At 44.1% G+C, this 23,787-nt stretch overlaps 2 protein-coding genes across 2 annotated transcripts in view; both read left to right on the top strand.

The window, feature by feature from the left end:
• Positions 1–23,787, top strand: part of LOC127391678 (myosin heavy chain, skeletal muscle, adult-like) — a 107,843-nt gene that overhangs the window by 60,837 nt on the left and 23,219 nt on the right. The window lies entirely within an intron of this gene.
• LOC127391679 (myosin-1B) lies at positions 6,674–23,092 on the top strand. Its single transcript, XM_051634710.1, has 38 exons — positions 6,674–6,877; positions 6,966–7,109; positions 7,202–7,358; positions 7,693–7,720; positions 7,816–7,933; positions 8,013–8,105; positions 8,218–8,281; positions 8,364–8,462; positions 8,568–8,671; positions 8,753–8,891; positions 10,776–10,894; positions 10,983–11,132; positions 11,733–11,903; positions 12,098–12,404; positions 12,760–12,842; positions 14,056–14,143; positions 14,229–14,346; positions 14,991–15,114; positions 15,200–15,336; positions 15,434–15,689; positions 16,614–16,856; positions 16,967–17,143; positions 17,229–17,374; positions 17,465–17,555; positions 17,648–18,037; positions 18,193–18,319; positions 18,513–18,631; positions 18,936–19,132; positions 19,393–19,576; positions 19,663–19,828; positions 20,001–20,125; positions 20,408–20,716; positions 20,816–21,019; positions 21,388–21,513; positions 21,606–21,776; positions 21,863–21,967; positions 22,201–22,296; positions 22,779–23,092. Exons 1-38 carry the CDS (start codon positions 6,674–6,676, stop codon positions 22,932–22,934), a joined length of 5,835 nt encoding a protein of 1,944 aa, XP_051490670.1. The 3' UTR covers positions 22,935–23,092.

The following is a 23,787-nucleotide window of genomic DNA, read 5'->3' as shown; positions in this document are numbered from 1 at the left end:
TTTCCAACCTTCTGTGTCATTTGCTTACATTTGTCTCTCTATTTTCTGTAGCTTAGCCCTGGATGGCAGCCAAATACCCACCCAGACACACTTCCCTACACACACACACACAGGCACCTCTACTCCCTCAGTGGGACATTGGGAACAACAGGAGCCATGGGCTCCTAACTCCTCCCCTTTCTCTGAACTTGGTGTTCCCTGTGCTGTTTCTCACTCCTTTTTTTCCCACCTCCTCTCTCTGACATTTTCTACACTTTAAAAGATACATTTCCACAGAGGCAGCACCACTGGTGAGCACAGCTGTGTCCTGTGGCACCTCCACAGGCTGGAACTGTGCACAGCAGGGGGGCAGCTCCTGGCCTCTTCTCACAGAGACCATCCTTGCAATCCCCTGCTGCCCAAACCTGGTCACAGGCACCCAGTACATAGTTAATTCACTCACCACTATTTATTTTTCTTGTAGTAGGACATTTCTGTGTGGCATGTTTAAACAAAGATCAAAACAAGAAACTAGAGCAGCCAGCTGCCATAAAGTTAAAGGGGGATCTTAACCACCCTGGTATCTACAGGAAGGGCAGTACAACAGTGCACGAGCAGTCCAGGAGGCTGGAAGACATTTATGGTAACTTCCTGGCACAGGTGATAGAGGCACTAATGAGAGCTGGTGCTCTGCTCTATCTGATGCTTAGAAAATAGGAAGAATTGGATGTGAAGGTCAGAGGTAGCTCTGGCTGCAATGACCATGAGGTGCTGGAGTTCAGGAGCCCAGAAGAAGAATCACAACCCTGACCTTCAGAAGAGCAGGCTGTCACCTGTTTGGGGATCTAGTTGGAAAAATCACATGGGAGACTTTCCTGGAGAGACGAAAAGCCTGGGAGAGCTGGATGATTTTCAAGGATCACCTTCTCCAGTTTCATCCTGGACATGCAGAGAGTCAGGGAAAAGTGGTAGCAGCATGGATGGGCAAGGAACCCTAATTATAATCAAACAGAAAAGAGGAGGCATACAAGAGGTGGAAGCAAGGTCATGTGTTCCAAGAGGAATATAAAGACAGTGTACGATAGCAGGAATGGGATTAAGAAAGGCAAAACTCATCTGGAGTTAAATCTGGCAAAGGGATGTGAAGAGCAAGAATGGCTTCTATAGGTTTCCCTATAGAAAATGTGGGTCTGCTGATGAATGGGGCAGGGTACATGGTGGCAGGGGACAGACAAGACCAAGGTACTGAAAGTCTTTCACTTTCATTTTCACTGGTGGGATATGTCTTCAGAAATCTCAGAATCCTTAGCCCAGTAGAAAAGTATGGAGAAATGAAGACATAGCCTCAGTAAAGCAGAATCAAATTAGATAACAACTAAGGATTTCAGAGTCTAATCCTTGTCACGTGCTGGGAGGCAGGCACAAGTACTGAAGGAGTTGGCTGGTGTCATTGCAAGTCATTGTCCATTATCTTTGAGAAGTCATGGTGCTTGGAGAGTTTCCTGCAGACTGGAAGGCAGTAAATCTTCCTATCTTCAAGAAAGGCAGGAAGGTGCAAACTACATGCAAGTCAGCCTCTCTTTGATTCCTGGGAAACTTATGCAAATCCTCATGGAAACTATTTTTAAGTATAATGAAGGACAAGAATATCACAGGGAGTACTCAGCAGGAGAGGTAATACCTGATCAACATAATAGCCTTCTGTGATGAAATTACTAGCTTAATGAACAGGGAAAGAGCAGTGTCTGTTGTTCAATTTGACCTTAGAAGGCATTTGATCCTTTTGATCCTGTGTTCTCTAAGGTTAGAGAAGAAGGAGGGGAAGGACCTGCTCCAGGCATTGGACAGAGACTCCCCTGCAGCCCATGGAGAGGGCCATGGTGAGGCAGATATCCACACTGCAGCTCATGAAGGACCCCACTCTGGAGCAAGTGGAAATTTCCTGAAGGAACTGCAGCCCATGAGAGCCCATGCTGGAGTAGGGGAAAAGTATGAAGAAGTAGGAGCATCAGAGAGGAACTGTTATGGACTGTCTGCTACCCTCCTTTTCCAGTGCACCAGCTGGAGGCAGGGGCAGAGGAGTCAGGAATGAAGAAGTCGAGTCTGGGAAGTGTTGGGGAGAAGCAGTTTGCTCTTACTAAGCTACATGAGGAAGAATGTCACCATCAGACTGAAGGAAGTTATTTTTTTTTCCCTTTATCAAAAAGGATGTGGAGAAACTGGGCAGTGCAGTGGTAGGCTCCCCAGCTGGTCAGTACACACAACCTACAAGTTGAGTCTAGTAAAGAGGCTGGGGATTGGTATAGCAGTTTCTACCTACTGGACATGCCATTAAAAAAGTGAAGACAAACTTCTTATTAGTATCAGATGATAGAAAACAAGAAAAGACTTGGAAAGTTCAGCCTGGACATTGTTTTTCAGGAAGAGGATAGTGTACAACAGCAAGAGATTTTTTGAGAGAGGTGAGATGTTTTCCTGACTTGGTAACAGGACCAGGGACCTTCAGAGGTCCTTTATCACCAACACTTCTGTCATTCTATGAAGTTATTATTCATTTTCTACTGCAGAGAGATGAATTTGGGGAATATAAACCTGCAAAGTGTCAGGCAGAACTTGGCAAAGGAGAAAGGTCAATGACTTGGCCAGTAGCATGGAACCCACATCTACAGTCAATCAGAGGAGAAGTTGAACCATCAGACATTTGTGTTTACGAATCTTTTTTCCATCCAGAAGAGAAAAAAATTTAACCAAAATGAAAACATCAGGAAGTGGCTGAAATGCATGTGGACACTGTACCAGCCCAGCTGAACAAATTATGTAAAAACTGACTGACTCTAATGGGAGCATGAGAACATCACAAACATGAAATATTATTTAGAAAATTCATGGAACATTAAACTTTCACTTTTTTGTAATAGTAAACTGCTTTTTAATTTCTTTTCTAGACATTAAAGATTATGGAGATTACTGCAAGCAATCCTAGAATCACAGAATGGTTTGGGTTGGAAGGGACCTTCAAGATAATCTAGTTCCAACCCCCCTGCATGGGCAGGGACACCTCCCACCAGGCCAGGTTGCTCAAAGGCCTTCCCAGCCTGCCTTTCAACACCTCCAGGGATGGGGCTTCCACAGCTTCCCTGGGCAACCTGGGCCGGTGTCTCACCACCCTCACAGCAAAGAATTTCTTCCTAATGTCCAGCCTAAATCTCCTCTCTTCCAGTTCAAAGCCATTGCTCCTTGTCCTATGACTCCATGCCCTTGTAAACAGACCCTCCCCAGCTTTCCTGCAGGTCCCAGTACCAACCACTGAGGAACACAGAGGGATGAATTTATGTGAAGTGCTATTTCCTGAGCTAGACAGATGAAAGCTGTGCACTGTAGAAGGTGATCTTTTCTTACCAGGTTTCTAGCAAGGGAAATTAAAGACACGGGGAAACAGAAATGCAAGTCATTTGTCAATTCCTCTCAAATCTGTTGCCATTGATTCCCCTTGCCCTGGGAGGTGAAACCCAACACAAGACCTCACATTGACAGGGAGGATGATCTACTGCAAGTGTGATCTTTGAAGCAGTGGACTGGAATCCAAGTCATCCTCTTTAATTAACATGTGCAGAGGACCCAAGTAGGAAGCTGAGATATAAAGAATCATTCTGCAGCTACTACTAGACACATAAACACAGTAATGCCTGTAAAAGCAGATATTGCCAGGATGAGGAGCCTTAATCAGAATTAACAGGATGAGAGATTTCAGCTGCAAAGCTTTCACTTCCTGCACACCTTGGAAGTCATTATATCTACACTCAGAGACAAGTCTATCTGAAAACTACACATCCAACTTGGGGCTAATTTCATGCATTACATAAAGAAAAGTCAAGTGTGTTCTTTGTGAAATAATTACATAATGCATTACAAGAAGAGGTGAAAACCTATCCTTCCTTTCTCTCCCTTTATCCTGGTTTGCGTGGTAGAGGATAAACAATACCTTTCCATTTTCTTCAATGACATTTCTACAAGTGCTCAATATTCTTTTTCATACAGCAAATACAAAATCTCTACTGTTCAGAAAGACATGGGCAGTCTCACAAAGCAATGCTTGTTCTCAGATGTTGCACGGGCAGTGCTTGAAACATGCAAAAGTTCTTTAAGGCAGCGAGTCGAGAGGACCAGTCATCACCTCTGACCCTTCTGGCAGAGCTTTACCTCCCAGACATTTGAGGGAGACTGTCAGCTTTCAGAACATGGCACAGAACTTCAACCTAGCTCCATGGAAGAACTTAAAATAAATAAACTGGTTTGTTTTCTACAAAGAATGTGTCTGTCTTAAGTCACAATGTATCAGAATGTGTCAATCTCTTCTTCCTCTGTGTAAACAGCATCCAAAACCTTTGTGAATTTCACATAAACTAATGATTCTTATTTGTTTGCTTTAGAAATGACAGGGTGTTTTCATATGAAGCAAAAACTTCCTGTTTGACACAGTTAGGGTGAGGTTTAGGTTACTTTTGTTACTATTTTCTGTTGAAGGAGGCTTCTGGCAGAATAAATCTACCTGCAATACCCAGCGTTTGCACTAGGTTGCTATGGGGGAAAAAAAAGTCATGTCTACATCCAGAGTTGAGACATGTCAAGACCCTCCCAGGAGTTATCTCAATTTCTGTGGAGTTTGTGGTTTTGCTTGGGAAGGCTGGAGAAGCTGTGTTTGTGATCTAAACCCTTAAGTTCAGTAATTGCAGCCACTGTCCAAGGTGGCTGCAACAGCAGCAAACGGGTAAATTAAAGCAAGGAACCTAAAAGACAGAGGATGCAAAATGCCAAGAATCACTGCTAATCTGACACCACTGACCACTCTGCTAGACACACATCTGAGCAAACCAGCACAGGCAGATACAGGGAACAGTGAAACAATATCTATAAAACCCAGTTTCAAAGCACAGTCAATTGGCAATATTCCAGAAGGTAAAAAAAAAAAAAAAGTAATTAAATGTCTGAATCAAGAGGGATAAAAAGTCTTCTCTGATCTTTTGAAAGTAGCCAGCAAAAAGATAAGGAGTTGTAAATAGGTGCAATAACACAAGTAAGATCTGATTGTCTGAACTTCTGGAATTAGATTGTTCCTGTTCTTTATGTCCATCATATTGCAAAACAGAATCTCTCTGAAGCTCTTTGTAATAGTAGCCCTTCTCAGCAGGCCTGCTGCTGAGTCCTGAGACACACAAATCTTATATGTCAATCAGCAATTCAGATTTAGGAGAAGCCAACAATTCCAAGTCCCAGTGTCCTGCTCTGTTTGCTGGACAGCACTTCCTCCTTTCAGATTCCTAGTCAAAATATTTATAGTAGATTTATTCACATAGCTAGTAAGACTTCATATATTTCTAAATATATCCACAAGCACGAATGGGAATCATGCACTCAGTCAAGTTTGCCAAACAATACTTTGCCAAAAATTTTTTGACCTAAGAAAGAGGAGGAGGGAGTTGTATGTGCAGACCAGAACCTATAAAAGTGCTGGTAGGACAAGTCTGTTCTGTCTCCAGAGAAAGCTTCAAGGTAAAAGTGTGGTGAGCTGGGTACTGGCAGAATCCCACTGCTTTTCTGCTGCCTGTGGACCTGCTTTCCTCAAAGGATTGTCTGTATAAATAGATATTTTCTTTCTGCTTTCGAGTCACTGGCATATTTTTATATTTGGATTCTGTGCAAAAATAAGCAGCATGTTGTAATTTCTGTTTTTCAGTGTTGTCCAGCTTCCAGCCTGAGAGCCAGCTGGCATCACAAGAGGTAAGACTCTGATTTACCTACTCCATAGAAATAGACTCTCCAAGATTATTATTTTCCTTTGTGCAGCTGGATGGGCACTTTCCATACCCTTTATATCTGTGCATACTAATGCAGTGCAATTCCAAATTTCCTTTCTTAACTGGGTTGAACATGTTTGTTTGGTACCTTCTGGGAAATAGTTGACCTCTTGCCACCCAGGACTGTTAACAGAAGATTGCCTGTAAACAGAAATCCAGGAAAGAGGAGGTGAAGGAACAGAAAATGTATAGTTAAGATTTTGTCAGATCCCTCTGAGAGATTTTTGTTGAGAAGATTTCCCCTTTGGTACAAATTAGTCTGAAAGGATCAGCGTGAACTGGAAAAGGCAGAACAACTGGAGAAGCTAAAATTCTAATTTCTGAGGACACATCTTTGCATAGACTATTTACACCTTTACTTCTGCCTACTCCACACCTTTTTTTTATGTCCTCCACCTCTACAGTTGATACCAATTACATGGTCTATAGTGTGCAGAAGAGAAAGACTATAGGTGGGCTTTCATAATTTTCATAAGATGACTTCCCTTGGTATCTCTGCTGCTTCGTATAGAACCTTTTAAATTGTGCCAGTTAATCAAATTTTCCTGTAAAGCCTACAGAAACTTTACTTGGTCAAAAGAACCTAGCTTGTAAAATGGAATAAGGGAGAGAAAGTTAAAATAATCTAAATCAAAGAGACATATTTTCTTTAGGATCTAAATAAATTAAAGGATATCTAGTGTGAAAAGTGATAAGAAAGTTAGGGAGACCATAAGATTAGGCAGAGCAGAACATTAGAGTCTCAGGTGTGTGGTAGAAGGGCATTCCTTCTTGAGTGACCACTGTGTATGTCTCTCCACTTCAGTCCTGTGCTGTGGTGCACTCAATAAACTGCAGCCATGTCATCAGACGCTGAGATGGCCATCTTTGGGGAGGCAGCTCCTTACCTCCGGAAGTCAGAGAAGGAGAGAATCGAGGCCCAAAACAAGCCTTTTGATGCCAAGTCATCTGTCTTTGTGGTACATGCAAAGGAATCCTATGTGAAAAGCACAATCCAGAGCAGGGAATCAGGGAAGGTCACTGTCAAGACTGAAGGGGGAGAGGTAGGTAAACTGCAGGATTTACAAGGAGCGTTAAATTCCCACAATGAGATCTTAGCTGGCATGCATGGAACTTTCTTTCTTCTGACAGACCTTGACCGTCAAAGACGATCAGATCTTCTCCATGAACCCCCCCAAGTATGATAAAATCGAGGACATGGCCATGATGACCCACCTCCATGAACCTGCTGTGCTGTACAACCTCAAAGAGCGTTATGCAGCCTGGATGATCTACGTAAGTACCAGCAGCAGCCTTCCTTTGGGCAGGCAGCAGGAACGGCTCTGCCAGGCTCAGGGGAAGCCAACGTGCTGTCTCCCTTCCTCCAGACCTACTCGGGTCTCTTCTGTGTCACCGTCAACCCCTACAAGTGGCTGCCGGTGTACAACCCGGAGGTGGTGTTGGCCTACCGAGGCAAGAAGCGCCAGGAGGCCCCTCCACACATCTTCTCCATCTCTGACAACGCCTATCAGTTCATGCTGACTGGTGAGTGGCTCCATCTGTCTCAGCAGGATTGTACCATGACATGCTCTGAAGGCAGACCCCATCTCAGCAGTACGAAGAGATTTTTTCAAAGCTGTCATTGTTCTGATGCTTGCCTGCTATTGAACATGGTACTACCTACACATAGTTTTTTTCTAATATTTTAAAGAAAGACACACCTGCAGTAAGTGAGGTGTGGTATAGATTGGTTGGTTGGCCAGCTTTTTAAGTTGAGTTGACAGCATCGGTTTGATAACTTTAAATTTACCTGACTTTGTTTCACTCTTTCTGATTTGTAAATTGAGTTTTAAGTCCTGTATCTCTGCCTCCTCCACAGATCGCGAGAACCAGTCGATCCTGATCACGTACGTAGATCCCTGCTCAGGTCCCTGTGGGGCTGCCCAGGGCCAGGGGATCTCCTGCCTGACCACACGCTCTCTGCTTCTCTTGCCTTTGACAGCGGAGAATCCGGTGCAGGGAAGACTGTGAACACCAAGCGTGTCATCCAGTACTTTGCAACAATTGCAGCCAGTGGGGATAAGAAGAAGGAGGAGCAGCAGCCAACAGGCAAAATGCAGGTGAGGTCCTAGGGGCAGGAGCCTGCAACTACCAGTGTTATCGAGGAGCTGTATCATCACAAGAAGGTTTCTGGTTTAGGGGACGCTTGAGGATCAAATCATCAGCGCCAACCCGCTGCTGGAGGCCTTTGGGAACGCCAAGACCGTGAGGAACGACAACTCCTCACGCTTTGTGAGTAGCTGCCTGGGACAAACTGCTCTTCTCTTCTCAGCACACTGACTCAAATATGCTTGCAGTCACGATTGGCAAAATGGATCTCAATCAACTCTTCTTCTTCTTTCAGGGCAAATTCATCAGAATCCATTTTGGTGCCACAGGGAAACTGGCCTCTGCTGACATTGAAACCTGTAAGTGACCTTCCTGGCCTGATCCCTTTCCTTCCAGCCTTCCACAGCTCTTGTCCTAACTCTGTCCTACCTTCCTTGCCAGATCTGCTGGAGAAGTCCAGAGTCACTTTCCAGCTCAAGGCAGAAAGAAGCTACCACATCTTTTACCAGATCATGTCCAACAAGAAGCCCGAGCTAATTGGTAGGAAACACCACTAACCCCTGCAGACAAGGGCCATGGAACCACATCTCATTCCTTTAGGTGCCAATTGCATTTCATCTGGATGTGTTTTGCCCTTCCTTTCAGAGATGCTACTGATCACCACCAACCCATATGACTATCAGTACGTGAGTCAAGGTGAGATCACAGTTCCCAGCATTAACGACCAGGAGGAGCTGATGGCCACAGATGTAAGTAACGCACACGGGTTTTCTTAGGCGGGCTCTGACCTTTCATGGGCCTGGCCCTCCCTCTCATGATTCTTTTCTCAGAGTGCCATTGACATCCTGGGCTTCACTGCTGATGAGAAAACAGCCATCTATAAGCTGACAGGGGCTGTCATGCACTATGGCAACCTGAAGTTCAAGCAGAAGCAGCGTGAGGAGCAGGCAGAGCCTGATGGCACAGAAGGTACCGGCGCGATACGCACCGCAGCACAGCAGACACCAGAGCACCCACGGGTACAGGCAACCACTCAGGGTCACAGACATTGACCCAGTTCCCAGGTGTGCTCTAGAACTTCAGCATGTCCTAACCAGAGGACTGTGCTGCAAGAACAAGGCTCATTGGCAGATGCAGGTTATTTTGAGCTAAGCAAAGCAGAAGGTCCAGTGAATCCTAAACCTGCTTCCACTGGCTGGCACGACAGGAGTCAGGCAGCAGAAAAGCTGCTTTGCTGCCAAGGTGAATGGCAGCTTCCCAGACCTGGCACAGAACTGGGAGCCACTCTGCTCAGTGCCTGAAGTTTGTCTACCCAGGCAGCTACTATCATTTTCCATCAGCTGTAGCCACCTCTTAATGGTTTTGTGTGCTGGTGACAAAGCTGCTCTGCTTCAAATCCCACATTTCATACCTGAACTGACAGCATTTTGCTGCTTCATTTGACATGGGGGGTTAAAATAGAGCATCAGTTAATACTGCTGCTGTGGCTGATATGTTTCACATTTTTTGTAGTCTCAGCACATCTCCAGGACTTTTGCATGAAAAACAGATATCTAGAGTGTGCCTATCACCTTGGTACTGCCTAGAATCATTCCCAGGTGCATTCTTTTAAAAGTTCATGGAAGTATTTCCACAAAGCCAGAGTTATTTGCACATATCATAAATTTACTCTATGAAGGAGTCTGGTTTTTTCCTAGAGTTGATAGTTTAGTGTGTGTGGTTTAGGTTATTTTTTAGAAAAGTTGAGCCAGAAGTGCAAATGACTGTAAGGAATGCAATGGCAATGAATCTGATAATGATGAACAGTAAATGCAAAAGAGGCTACAAATAATAACTGTCACTTTACTTAAGTGATGGTGTTTCCCTGACCAAATCTTGGAAGCAGTCCACATAAACTGATCCCTCTGAAATCAGTTCTGTTGCACAGACATTGTAATTTTCTTCTAAGGATTACTCTGAACCTGTGGACAAATTTCTATGTGACAAAGTAATTTTTTGCTTTACTAGTTATATTTGTTCATAAAGCTGATAGAGAACTATGGAAGCTCATTTTCTGCTCTTCTTGTGGACTCTACTTGCTGTGCAATCATTCTTTTTTTTTTCTCTGCTTTTGAAAGCATTGAGGAAAACATGCATCTATTCCAGGACTTCTCTATCTTTTTCACCAATTTCTAGCATAAATATCTCTACACACAATTTCAGATTGTTAGATCATGTCCAATATTAATGCAGTAATCTGCTGACCTTTTCAATCATTATTTCATATGCATTATATAGGTATTGAACAAATAATTTGACATACTGTGCCTGCTGGCACACTTTGAATTAAATAGTAAAAGCAATAGGAGAAGGTAAAATGTCAAACTTTTTGTCTGAGGATGCACTTCTAAAAATAGCTTTTAATTTCAAATATTTCTTTTGTAGAATCATAAAGGCAAAATTGGCACTTATGCAACATACTTAAGTATTGTGTCTTTAGAGTTAACCTGCCACAAGTCACCAAAAGAAATTGCACTGCAGTTGTCTTTGTGAGGATCTGCAATGGTCTGCAGCCTGATCATTACCCCAGGCTTACCTATCCTTAGTCAGCAATTCATATAGATAAGTCTGCCAGCCTAAATGTCTCTAAACTGATTTTTCATTCAAAATTAAAACCAAACTAAGAATAGGTGAAGAAAAAGTAGCCAACAGAATTGGCCCCAAATTACTGGGGAGTGTTGCCTATGATAAGCTACAAATACCTTATTTTTTTATCTTAATTAATGTTATCTTTACTAGAATTGACATTTAATGCTTATTTGAAAGGAACAAGGATGTCTGCTGGTACCTTAACTGGTTTTTTTTGGTCTTTAGTTGCTGACAAGGCTGCCTACCTGATGGGTCTGAACTCAGCAGACCTGCTCAAGGCTCTCTGCTACCCCCGAGTCAAGGTGGGGAATGAATATGTGACCAAGGGGCAAACTGTGCAGCAGGTAACTAAAATCCCTGTTTTGTTGACGAATCCTCTGGACTTCCTCTTGTTCTGCAAGATAACTGCAAGTTTTCTGTTCTTTATTTTAGGTATACAATTCAGTGGGTGCTCTGGCAAAGGCTGTGTTTGAGAAGATGTTCCTGTGGATGGTTGTTCGTATCAACCAGCAGCTGGATACCAAGCAGCCCAGACAGTACTTCATTGGTGTCCTGGACATTGCTGGCTTTGAGATCTTTGATGTAAGGAACAGTGTTTTATTGCTAGGCTTTTAGAAGGAAAGATTCTATTTTTTTTCTTCATCTTCTTTGTTTTTGTTTTGTTTTGTTTTTCAGAAATTGTTTAATCCTTTCATATTGCACCTAAAGCATCATCATTCCCACAGGTTTTTAATTAGGCACACATTTTTCTGTTGCACATATGCCAATAGAAATCCATAAATACATCTTTTTTAAAAAAATAATTATTACAAACAGTAGAATAGCATGACATTTGGTACCTAAAGCAAAGACACCAGTTTCATGGACAGAATTTGTGCTTAGAAAGCTTGGGACTTGCCTTGAAATCAGCATTTGGAAATGTTCAGTAAACTGTTGTACTGTGGACTCTCCTGTGAATTAATTAGCCCAGTCTAGTAGAAATCAAAACTGACAAGTTTGAAATATTAAAGTAGCTTAGCCTGACAAAAGACACACCCTGATATCAGTTCCCAACTCCTAGCTGAGCACAGAGACAACACTCACAGATCCTCCTGCGATTTGATACAAAAACCCCCAGAACTGTTCTTTATCCCTAGCTTTCTATATTTACATTAATAGTAATCTCTCCTTGTAATTCTACAGTTCAACAGCCTGGAGCAGCTGTGCATCAACTTCACCAATGAGAAACTGCAACAGTTTTTCAACCACCACATGTTCGTGCTGGAGCAGGAGGAGTACAAGAAAGAAGGAATTGAATGGGAGTTCATTGATTTTGGGATGGACCTGGCTGCCTGCATTGAGCTCATTGAGAAGGTATTAATATAATTCACAATCTTTAATATTTTAAGAAATGCATTATTTTTTATATATTTATAAATGTAGCTTGAAAGGGTGGATGTGATATTGTAAATACGATTTGGTTTGTTGAGCACAACAATCCCTGAGAGCATGAAAATTGTCCTACTCAGAAAGCTATTTTCTCCTTCACATGTTGCTCTTTCTCCCAGCCCATGGGCATCTTCTCCATCCTGGAAGAGGAGTGCATGTTCCCCAAGGCAACTGACACCTCTTTCAAGAACAAGCTCTATGACCAGCACCTGGGCAAGTCCAACAACTTCCAGAAGCCCAAGCCTGGAAAAGGCAAGGCTGAGGCCCACTTCTCTCTGGTGCACTATGCTGGCACAGTGGACTACAACATCTCTGGCTGGCTGGACAAGAACAAGGACCCCCTGAATGAAACTGTTGTGGGGCTATACCAGAAATCATCCCTAAAGACATTGGCCTTACTCTTTGCCTCTGCTGGAGGAGAGGCAGGTCAGTTCTGTGAAATTCATATTTGCCTTTTTTTTTTTTTTAAATATCCACCATAAATACCAGCTGGAGTGTTCTAAAGAAACTAGATATTGTGCAGAGTCTCCCATGGCTTGAATTTATTAATAATGGAAAAGATCAAATGTGCTTCAGGCCTTCCACTCAGCCATGGCAATCCCTTGGATTATCACAACCTTTGGTCCTGTGTTCCTTTAGATTAACTGTTGACTCGGTTCCCACTGCAATCCAGGTTCCTTTCTCAGCCTGACTGACACGTATGATCAAGGTTCTTGCAGTCTCATACCGAAAAATTCTACAAATCAAAGTCGCAAAACCATAATTATTGTTGGTGTTTCAGAGGCCAGTGGTGGTGGTGGTGGTGGCAAGAAGGGAGGCAAGAAGAAGGGTTCTTCTTTCCAGACTGTATCAGCTCTTTTCAGAGTAAGTACAGTAGGTATTCACAACCCCCCACCCCCCACTAACTCCAACAAGGCCTACTAATGCTCTTCTGCATCAAAAACATCTCTTTACTTATTCATAAAAGAGCTGATTGCAAGTGAGCTGAGGAAGATATATCTTGATCTTGCCTTTGAATGTCAGAAGAAGTACTTAGGTCAGGCTACAGCTTCATTTATTCATGAATACCCTGGCTGGTAGGATCAAGCTCTTCCCCCTCTCCCTCTGACTGTAGGAAGAAAATGGTGGATCTGACTACCTGCCTCAGGGAATCTCGAGCCTGGATCAGCACATATAAATGGATGTGCATTTGCACATGTTAATACATAACACAACTTTTTGCATGTTAATTTACGTATGAATACAAGGTAACAGGGAAATGGCAAGGCCAGTTACCTTTCCACCAATGACCAGAGTTTATGGCAGATGGACACACTCTCGTTTCAGTATCTGTGGCATCTGGCTACTATCTGGCATCCTGAACAGTTTTACACAACATGAAATAGGTATTTTTCTGAGTAGCTTTGCCCCTGCTCCAAACCAGGACTGAACTAAGAACTTTTAGTTTACCTAAAAGAGTAAAAATTATTGCTAAAATCAGAGATAGTTCATGGGTTTGCTTTTAAAAACACTTCAAGAAAGAGGTGCTGTAGGACCTGCCACTCATACCTTTTCTCTACATCTTGTGACTCCCATTCTCACTGAACAGGGAGTCCTTCTAGTTTCCCCTGTGCAACCTTTGTCAAATATATCTTCACAAGGAGCACCTAATACCATGAATTTTCCCTTTCTCAGCCTTCTCTGCAAACTCAGCCCTTACTCCTCTTCCCTTTTGTCCTATTTTTGGTTATGTTTCTGTTCCCATTGGCAATCAGTGTTTTTCACAGAGTGAAACCCCGGTGATTAAAAGAAACACCTTCACTCAGAATTATGCCTCTTGCTATGAACTTGTGAGCTTGGACACCACCCTCCATAGGTGTTGTCTTAGTGGCATCCCTCAGTCTCATGAAAACACATTACATAGTTCTGTGACTTCCTCTCATGCTCAAGACCGAAACATAGAAGAAAACTAAAATTAGGATGGCTAGAGATGGGAATAATAAATCCACTATTGCTCTCCAACACTTTTCTCACATCTGACAGTATAACTGCAGAGGTACCATTTGTTAATAAAAATTTTTTGCTTGTGAACCCACAGGAGAACTTAAACAAGCTGATGACCAACCTACGGAGCACTCATCCCCATTTTGTGCGCTGTATCATCCCCAATGAAACAAAAACACCTGGTAAGAATCTCAAGTAGAAGGAAACAAATAGCACGACGCAGCCATTTATCATGAAGTATCAAATATTTGTCTTTTTTTTGCTTAGGTGCCATGGAGCATGAGCTGGTGCTGCACCAGCTGCGGTGCAACGGAGTGCTGGAAGGGATCAGAATTTGCAGGAAGGGATTCCCCAGTAGAATCCTCTATGCAGACTTCAAACAGAGGTCAGTCTCCTTTCTGGCCTCCATTCTGCGTTTATTGCTTAAGTTGTACATATTCACTATGTTAATGTTTGTGGTTATTTTTTAATACTGACTCTGATGATAACTGAAAGAAGGGGGAAATCCTGGAATGTATAACCAAAGGCAACACGTATGTCTAGCAGAAGAGAAATTGTTGAGAAATGAAGAGATAAGTCAGGTCTCCTCACTGATTGCTGTTCATCACACAACTGAACGTTGCAGTGCCTCTAAGTATGAAAGTACAATAGAACTACACCAGCCAGGGATTACAAGATGTAAAACCACAGATTGGGATGTGCTTACAACACTTTCTCAGACAAAAATTGCAAACTCAGACAGAGCTTTGGCTAGTTCAGCTGCAAGTTTCAGGGGAAGATGCTTTCTTCTCAACAGCATAGTTGGAGATTAAAATCCTCTTTTCATCTATGACTGCTCAGCAATAGATAGTAAGAGGTCCTTAATTTTGCTATCAGATTAGAACTTCATTACAACTGTATCTCTAAAGAAGGGCTGGAATTCCAACTTCCTCAGCCTCATTCTACTGCAAAGACTGATGTTAATTTCAATAAATCATATAACCTTACGACTTGAGATTGTCTTTGTTCCTATTTCTGCTCATTCCTCAGATACAAGGTGCTTAATGCCAGTGCCATCCCAGAGGGACAGTTCATTGATAGCAAGAAGGCTTCTGAGAAGCTTCTTGGGTCAATTGATGTGGATCACACCCAGTACAAATTTGGACACACCAAGGTACAAACCCTCCTTGACTCACTCACCCTGTGCCTGTGCCTTGCTCTGCCTGTCAGTGACCTGCTGCAACACTCCCTCTCTCCAGGTGTTCTTCAAAGCTGGGTTGCTGGGGCTCCTGGAGGAGATGAGGGATGAGAAGCTGGCACAGCTCATCACCCGCACACAGGCCATGTGCAGGGGTTACCTGATGAGAGTGGAGTACCAGAGAATGGTGGAGAGGAGGTAGACATTCCTCATCTTCTGTTAAAGTCACTGTGCTTGGAGGAAAGTGTTGACACTGGTTATACTGAAAATATTTGATGTATATTTTCTGCTTCAGGGAGTCCATCTTCTGCATCCAGTACAATGTTCGGTCCTTCATGAACGTCAAGCACTGGCCCTGGATGAAGCTGTTCTTCAAGATCAAGCCCTTGCTGAAGAGTGCAGAGTCTGAGAAGGAGATGGCCAACATGAAGGAGGAGTTTGAGAAGACCAAGGAGGAGCTTGCAAAGTCTGAGGCCAAGAGGAAGGAGCTGGAGGAGAAAATGGTGAAACTGGTGCAGGAGAAAAATGACCTGCAGCTCCAAGTGCAGGCAGTGAGTATTACTAGTATATGGATTCCAGGGAAAAATAAGTAAGGTCTTAATCCTGTCTCATAGCATGGAACGCTCACATTGAACACTAAATTGCCTTAGAAAATATTTTAATCTGAATGACTAAAAGAAAAATTCAGACTACTGAACATTGTAATATGAGGTTCTAACTTGGGAGTGATCTTTTAAGTCTCTATACCTATAGGTATGTGTCTCCATGCAAGCTCACAATGTAAGTTCAACTATAGTTTTATTACTTACAGTTAAGAGAGTCAAGAGAGCAATTCAGTTGACTAAATACTCAGTTTTTAATGAGCTGCCTAAATAAAAGAGCCTTATGTCGTTTATTGCGATCTGTGGTATCTCATGTCCTCCTGCAGCTGCTATTCCAGGAAGACACAAATGCCCTCAACATTCTGTCTACCCTATCCATGTATACAATATCCTTTGGAAGATCTTAAGATCAGGAAGAGTGTCTACTTCATAGCTTCAGAATAAAGTTAGATTCAAATGGAAACCACCAATTGCATCTAGATTATGTACCAATGTATTTGACACAGAGAAAAATAATTCTGACTATGTCTGGTCAAGTAAAGCTTTTACAGAGGTAGAACAAAAATATCTGTGCCCGATAATGTTCACTTAGCACGTTTCAGGGAAAGTAATCAAAATCCTTTGTAAAAAAAAACACATCAAAAAGAAATCTTATAAAAAATACAGCAAGTAAGAATATTTAATGAGAGGAAGATAACACTGAATGGCCTACTCTGATTTAAAACAGGTTGTGTAAAACTCATTATCCTTTTTTTTTTTTTCTTTTCTTTTTTCTTTTTTTTTTTTTTTTTTCCCCCAGCAGGAAACACCTGTTTTCTACAAAGGTCTTGCTAAAACTTGAGATTAGAAAACAAAACTGATTTTCTCTTCCAGGAAGCTGATGCTTTGGCTGATGCTGAGGAAAGGTGTGACCAGCTCATCAAAACCAAAATCCAGCTGGAAGCCAAAATTAAAGAGGTGACTGAAAGGGCTGAGGAGGAGGAGGAAATTAATGCTGATCTGACAGCCAAGAAGAGGAAACTGGAGGATGAATGCTCAGAGCTGAAGAAAGATATTGATGACCTTGAGCTAACACTGGCCAAGGTTGAGAAGGAAAAGCATGCCACCGAAAACAAGGTCTGAGGCAGAAGATGTCACTCTCACTCCAGAAAACACATCTCTTTTGTTGTACAGCATAAAGTTTTAAACAACATATTTAATCTGCACTTGCTCCCTTCTTCTCAAAGGTGAAAAACCTCACAGAGGAGATGGCAGCCCTGGACGAGACCATTGCCAAGCTGACAAAAGAGAAGAAAGCCCTCCAAGAGGCCCATCAGCAGACGCTGGATGACCTGCAGGCAGAAGAGGACAAAGTCAACACTCTGACCAAAGCTAAGACAAAGCTGGAGCAGCAAGTGGACGATGTAAGCACACAGACACACAGCAAGAACAGCACAGGTGTGGAGTGAGACCTGGCTGGCAGAGCACTGAAGGTCTTGTTTGTTGTAGCTGGAAGGGTCCCTGGAGCAGGAGAAGAAACTGCGCATGGACCTAGAGAGAGCTAAGAGGAAACTTGAAGGAGACCTGAAGATGAACCAGGATTCCATAATGGATTTGGAAAATGATAAGCAGCAGCTGGATGAGAAACTGAAGAAGTAAGTGTGGCTGTGGGGCCCTGAGGGCCGGGCTGGTTTTGACCTTGGGGGGTTTTGTTGCGGCACTAAGACGGTTTGCTTTGCCCCAAGGAAAGACTTTGAGATCAGCCAGATCCAGAGCAAAATCGAAGATGAGCAAGCCCTGGGCATGCAGTTACAGAAGAAGATCAAGGAGCTGCAGGCAAGTGTCTGTTCCTTCTGCTCCCTCTCTCCAGTGTCGGGTCAGGTGGGAGGAGGGCCTGGGCGTGAAGGGTTGTTGCTGCTGTTCCCCAGGCTCGTATTGAGGAACTGGAGGAGGAAATTGAGGCCGAGCGAACCTCTCGGGCCAAAGCAGAGAAGCATCGGGCTGACCTCTCCAGGGAGCTCGAGGAGATCAGCGAGCGCCTGGAAGAAGCGGGAGGAGCTACTGCAGCTCAGATTGATATGAACAAGAAGCGCGAGGCAGAGTTTCAGAAGATGCGCCGTGACCTGGAGGAGGCCACGCTGCAGCACGAAGCCACGGCTGCCGCCCTGCGCAAGAAGCACGCGGACAGCACAGCTGAGCTGGGGGAGCAGATCGACAACCTGCAACGGGTGAAGCAGAAGCTGGAGAAGGAGAAGAGCGAGCTGAAGATGGAGATTGACGACCTGGCCAGTAACATGGAGTCTGTCTCCAAGGCCAAGGTACGGAGTTTCTGTCAGGTTACCACCCTGCCACGTGTGACCTGATACCTGATTTTGAACCTTTTGATTACGCTGTGCTATCAGACACAGGCCTTTTGTATTTAGTCGTGATATAATTTGATAGTGTTCCTTCCACGCATGCATTTGCTTTCTAGGCAAACCTGGAGAAGATGTGTCGCACTCTGGAAGACCAGCTGAGTGAGATTAAGACAAAGGAAGAGGAGCATCAGCGCATGATCAATGACCTCAATGCTCAAAGAGCTCGTCTGCAGACAGAAGCAGGTGAGACAGACTCATCTCTGATGCGCAAATGGATAATATCAGAGAGGTAATGCTGAGGTGACCTTTTGGGCACACGGTCTGTCCAACATGCTTTGTCTCCCCTGCATGTTCTGCTAACTGCCTAGTTTTACAGCCCTAAATGTCCACAATACTGATGGCAATAAAAGGCTTGAGCATCTCCAAACTTTCCCAGGTGAATTTTCACGCCAGGTAGAGGAGAAGGATGCTCTGATTTCTCAGCTGTCAAGAGGCAAGCAAGGATTTACCCAGCAGATTGAGGAACTCAAGAGGCACCTGGAAGAAGAGATAAAGGTGAGAAGGCTCTCTGTATTCTGACTTAACCATCAGAGTCCATGTCTGTAAGAGGTGCTTCCAATACTCATGCTGACAATGAGAGAGAAAAAAACAACCCAATTAGGTACTTCAGTGCAAGTCTTTCCATATTAGCTACGCTCCAGAATTTATCCACTTTTTTTTTGTGTCAATATTGTCTTCTTTCCTTATTCAATGCACTGTTGTAATTTTTTCATAGCATAATCCAGCATCCAATAACATATACATCCAGAGATTTCTGAAGATATTTCTGATCATTGTCCCAACACTCTTGTTACTGCAGGCCAAGAACGCCCTGGCCCACGCCTTGCAGTCTGCTCGCCACGACTGTGACTTGCTCCGGGAACAATATGAGGAGGAGCAGGAAGCCAAGGGGGAGCTGCAGCGTGCCCTGTCCAAGGCCAACAGCGAAGTGGCCCAGTGGAGAACCAAATACGAGACGGACGCCATTCAGCGCACCGAGGAGCTGGAGGAGGCCAAGTACGTGGGGAGAGCATGTGAAGACGCCAGGGGTGACTGAAAATTCAAAGGTGTCACTGGAAGAGTCACACCAACATATTCTGAAGAACATGTAATGGAAGTGACTTGGGGAAGGGTGCTTTAGTATAAGGCAAAGGCTAAGAACAGCACAAATGAAGCCTTTCACTCTGTAATTGCTGATTGCAAAATGGTTAAGCAAGCTCTTGTACAAATCACACTGGTTCCTCTGTGCTAACTGAGCTTTGCTTATCTCCTCCCAGGAAGAAGCTGGCACAGCGGCTGCAGGATGCAGAGGAACACGTTGAAGCCGTCAATGCCAAATGTGCTTCCCTGGAAAAGACCAAGCAGAGGCTGCAGAATGAAGTGGAGGACTTGATGATTGACGTGGAGCGCTCAAACGCTGCCTGTGCAGCTCTGGATAAGAAGCAGAGGAACTTTGACAAGGTGTGTTGGGCTGCAGGCGTGGGGCTGGGGAGCAGGGCATCCCCTCCTGGCTGCCACATGCACACTCAGGCCCCATTTCTCTCCAGATCCTGGCAGAGTGGAAGCAGAAGTATGAGGAGACGCAGGCTGAGCTGGAAGCCTCCCAGAAGGAGTCTCGCTCTCTCAGCACCGAGCTGTTCAAGATGAAGAATGCCTATGAGGAGTCCTTGGACCACCTGGAGACGCTCAAGCGCGAGAACAAGAACTTGCAGCGTAAGTCCCTGGCCCTCTGCTGCTGGCAGGGCTTTCTGACTCTCCAGCTCTCCCCACTGCTGCACACGGGTCTGTGCCTGCAGCTCTGCAGAGATGCCTGTCACCCTGGTGTGGCAGGGCCCTTCCCATCTGGCTCTGTGCCTGACCAGGCCCTTGGTCTTGGTTCCCACAGAGGAGATTTCCGACCTGACGGAGCAGATTGCCGAGGGAGGAAAGGCGATTCATGAGCTGGAGAAAGTCAAGAAGCAGATTGAGCAGGAGAAGTCTGAACTCCAAGCCTCCCTGGAGGAAGCTGAGGTACAGCTTTCTGTTCTTAAGTGCTCACTTACAACACAGTTTAGCAGTCTCAGATACTGGTTATGAAATTATATGCATAGAGAATCAACTCCAGGCCAAGGAAGCAGGGGGTTTTCATTATTAAAGTAGTAAAGTCTTTGCATACACAGGAACCCTTTTTTCTTCTTCTCCTTTCTTGCAAGTGTCAGATCTCATGCTGGGCATTATACTTCAAAAGGAAGTTCAAGTAAAGTTACTGACAGTGTTATTTATACAATTAACTATTTTGTGTGGTTTTTTCAGGCTTCCCTGGAACATGAAGAGGGGAAGATCCTGCGCCTCCAGCTTGAGCTCAACCAAGTGAAGTCAGAGATTGACAGGAAGATAGCAGAGAAAGATGAGGAGATTGACCAGATGAAGAGAAACCACCTGCGAATTGTGGAGTCCATGCAGAGCACCCTGGATGCTGAAATCAGGAGCAGGAATGAAGCCCTGAGGCTGAAGAAGAAGATGGAGGGAGACCTGAATGAAATGGAGATCCAGCTCAGCCACGCCAACCGCCAGGCTGCAGAGGCACAAAAGAACCTGAGGAACACACAGGGAGTGCTCAAGGTCTGTTCAGCAAAGCTACAGACAGACAAATGCCACCCCTGACAGTTTTGGCACCCAAGCACACACAGTCACACTGCAATTGCTCTTGCCTTTTTCCAGGATACCCAGATACACCTGGATGATGCTCTGAGGACTCAGGAGGACCTGAAGGAGCAGGTGGCCATGGTGGAGCGCAGAGCAAACCTGCTTCAAGCTGAAGTTGAGGAACTAAGAGCAGCCCTGGAGCAGACGGAGCGGTCGAGGAAGTTGGCTGAGCAGGAGCTTCTGGATGCCACGGAACGTGTGCAGCTCCTCCACACCCAGGTCAGTGTAACGTATGACTAATAGTGTCATTAGCATCATTTAACAATGTAATTCTAATTCTCCTATAGCACCAGTTAAATTTCTTATTGCCACTAGATTTAAAAGGGCAAGGAAAAATTTTCTTTTTTCTTTATACATCTACATTTCTTCTCTGTTGACTGAGAAAATGTGAGGAAAGATTTTATCTTGAAATATTTAAGTACATCATACCTGAGAAAGTATCAGCTACCACAGCTCATTTAGGACGAAATTCCATCTGTCTTGAGGGCACAATTTGTATTAAAAAAACCCTGACATTTATGCAATGTTCTTGTTATGATATTACAAGCTAACATAAACAAAATTATGTTGTTAATGTTCTTGAACAGAACACCAGCTTGATCAACACCAAGAAGAAGCTGGAAACAGACATTGCCCAAATTCAGAGTGAAATGGAGGACACAATCCAGGAAGCCCGTAATGCTGAAGAGAAGGCCAAGAAGGCCATCACTGATGTGAGCTGGGGGGGTCTTTTAATGCTTTATAGGAGTGCCTTCTTCTGAAAAGTCTCCATTCCCAAAATGGCTTGGGCTTTTTGCCTCTCCAGGCAGCCATGATGGCAGAAGAGCTGAAGAAGGAGCAGGACACCAGTGCCCACCTGGAGAGGATGAAGAAGAACCTGGACCAGACAGTGAAGGACCTGCAGCACCGTCTGGATGAGGCTGAGCAGCTGGCCCTGAAGGGCGGCAAGAAGCAAATCCAGAAGCTGGAGGCCAGGGTGTGTAGGGCTTGGATTTGTGTGTGAGTGAAGATGTGAGGTCAGCAGCCAGCAGGGAAGCTCCAAAGATGGGCTTCTCGTTGCAGGTGCGGGAGCTGGAAGGGGAGGTTGATGCTGAGCAGAAGCGCAGCGCTGAAGCCGTGAAGGGTGTGCGCAAGTACGAGAGGAGGGTGAAGGAGCTGACCTACCAGGTAAGGCTTCTTTGTGTTGACACACCCTTATTCTCAGAAGTCAAAGTGTTGGCACATTCCCTTCCAGAGGTATTTCTTTCTATACCTCAGTCAGTGATACAATTAGCAGGACTTTGACCTCTGTCCTTCTGGACAGCAATGCTTTACAAGGAATATTACTGCTTCTGTTTCACAATTATGAAATCTAGAGAAAGATTCAAACAAGGGTTTCTATAACTTGCTGTTTTCTGTAGTCTGAGGAAGACCGTAAGAATGTTCTCAGGCTCCAAGATCTGGTGGACAAGCTGCAAATGAAAGTGAAATCCTACAAGAGACAAGCTGAGGAGGCTGTAAGTATCACTGTGACCAAGGCCAGACTTCTTCTGGTGGAGGTGGAATTCTGTGGTGGTGTTTTTTACTGTCCAGCCTTTTGAAACCTTGACTATTTTGTTGCATTTGCTGCTGTAAGACAATGGTGAAAGTCAGAGTAACACTTGCTAGTTTGGGGAGGAACTGTCCTTCCTCACCCATATTTATTTTGCTCTAAGCCTCTACTCCTTCCTACTCTACACTGGGAAGTAGAAGTAGCTGTTCTGTCTGTGCAGGAGTCTGCCATGAGCTCTGCTTAGACCATGCAGTGTAACGTGGTTCTGGCTTTTTTGACACTCTGATGTTCTTTTATCTTCTGGCACAGTTCACGTCCCAAGCTGCTTATTGTCTTTGTCCTGAAATTGCCTTGCTTGCCCAGCTGAGGTGTTTAAATTTTTGTCCGCCCAGTTTTCAGATACTAAATGTTTACACACTGCTTCTGGTTTTCCCTCTTCCCACACAGGAGGAATTGTCCAACGTCAACCTCTCCAAGTTCCGCAAGATCCAGCACGAGCTGGAGGAAGCCGAGGAGCGGGCTGACATTGCAGAGTCACAGGTCAACAAGCTCCGGGCCAAGAGCAGGGAGATTCATGGCAAGAAGATAGAAGAGGAAGAATAAGGATCCCAAGGCTAAAAAGTGACCCGAGGGATGCATCAAATGTAAATCTCTGTGTTGCTTTCTTCTGTCATTATCTTTTATGTAATAGCTAATCACCTAAGTTACCCAAAGGTAGGTAGGTAATAAAAACAATAGAGACCTTTGCATATGAACAGTGATTAGCAGCTTGGTCCATTTTCTTTCTAGCTTCCTTTACTTTTGGAGTACACGTACACAGTTCATAATCACATTTAAAAGCATATTAAACAGCAATATGAATTTGCACATTTACATTTTAAAATATGCATGAGGAGCAACAGCAGTTATATGGATTCCTCACGGAGACAGTGATCAGACATTGGAATGGACTGCCCAGGGCAGTGGTGGAGGCACCATCCCTGGATGTGTTCAAGGAAAGGCTGGAGGTGGCACTTAGTGCCATGGCCTGGAGATGTGGGGGTGTTGGTCATAGGTTGGGCCTGATAATCTGAAAGGTCTTTTCCAGCCTTGGTGATTCTGTGATTCACTATTCATCTTGCAATGAGAAGAATGCATTTCTTTGGTAGACTAGGACTTCAGTCTTTCAAGTTATTTAGATAAATTCTTGGGGGGGGGGACAAATATTCCTACAGCATTTTTAAAATTATATATATTATTTTTATTAATGGAAAAATATTGCTTTTTTGTTAGGCATAAGTGTGAGAAACTTAAGCTTCTACTTGGATTCAGAACGCTGCAGGCTCCTGGTTATAGGTAAAACAGAGTATTTTCTGGAAAACTGAAAGATAATTGAACAATCTTAAGACAGATAAAGGTGATGGAATGTCCTGGTTTTTTTCATTATAAATACAATATAAAGAAGTAATATCATAGA

The sequence above is a fragment of the Apus apus genome, chromosome 17, assembly GCF_020740795.1.
Source record: "Apus apus isolate bApuApu2 chromosome 17, bApuApu2.pri.cur, whole genome shotgun sequence".
NCBI classification, from domain to species: Eukaryota; Metazoa; Chordata; class Aves; order Apodiformes; family Apodidae; genus Apus; species Apus apus.
Note: the sequence above shows the minus strand (reverse complement) of the source record. Positions and strands in the feature narration are given on the sequence as shown.

Bases quoted from the DNA above. Each gene is read 5' to 3' on its own strand.
- LOC127391679 (XM_051634710.1), top strand. From the start codon at position 6,674: ATGTCATCAGACGCTGAGATGGCCATCTTTGGGGAGGCAGCTCCTTAC. The intron at 15,115-15,199 runs GTACAAACCCTC...CCCTCTCTCCAG, and splicing joins ACAAATTTGGACACACCAAG to GTGTTCTTCAAAGCTGGGTT. The intron at 18,320-18,512 runs GTGAGACAGACT...AAACTTTCCCAG, and splicing joins TCGTCTGCAGACAGAAGCAG to GTGAATTTTCACGCCAGGTA.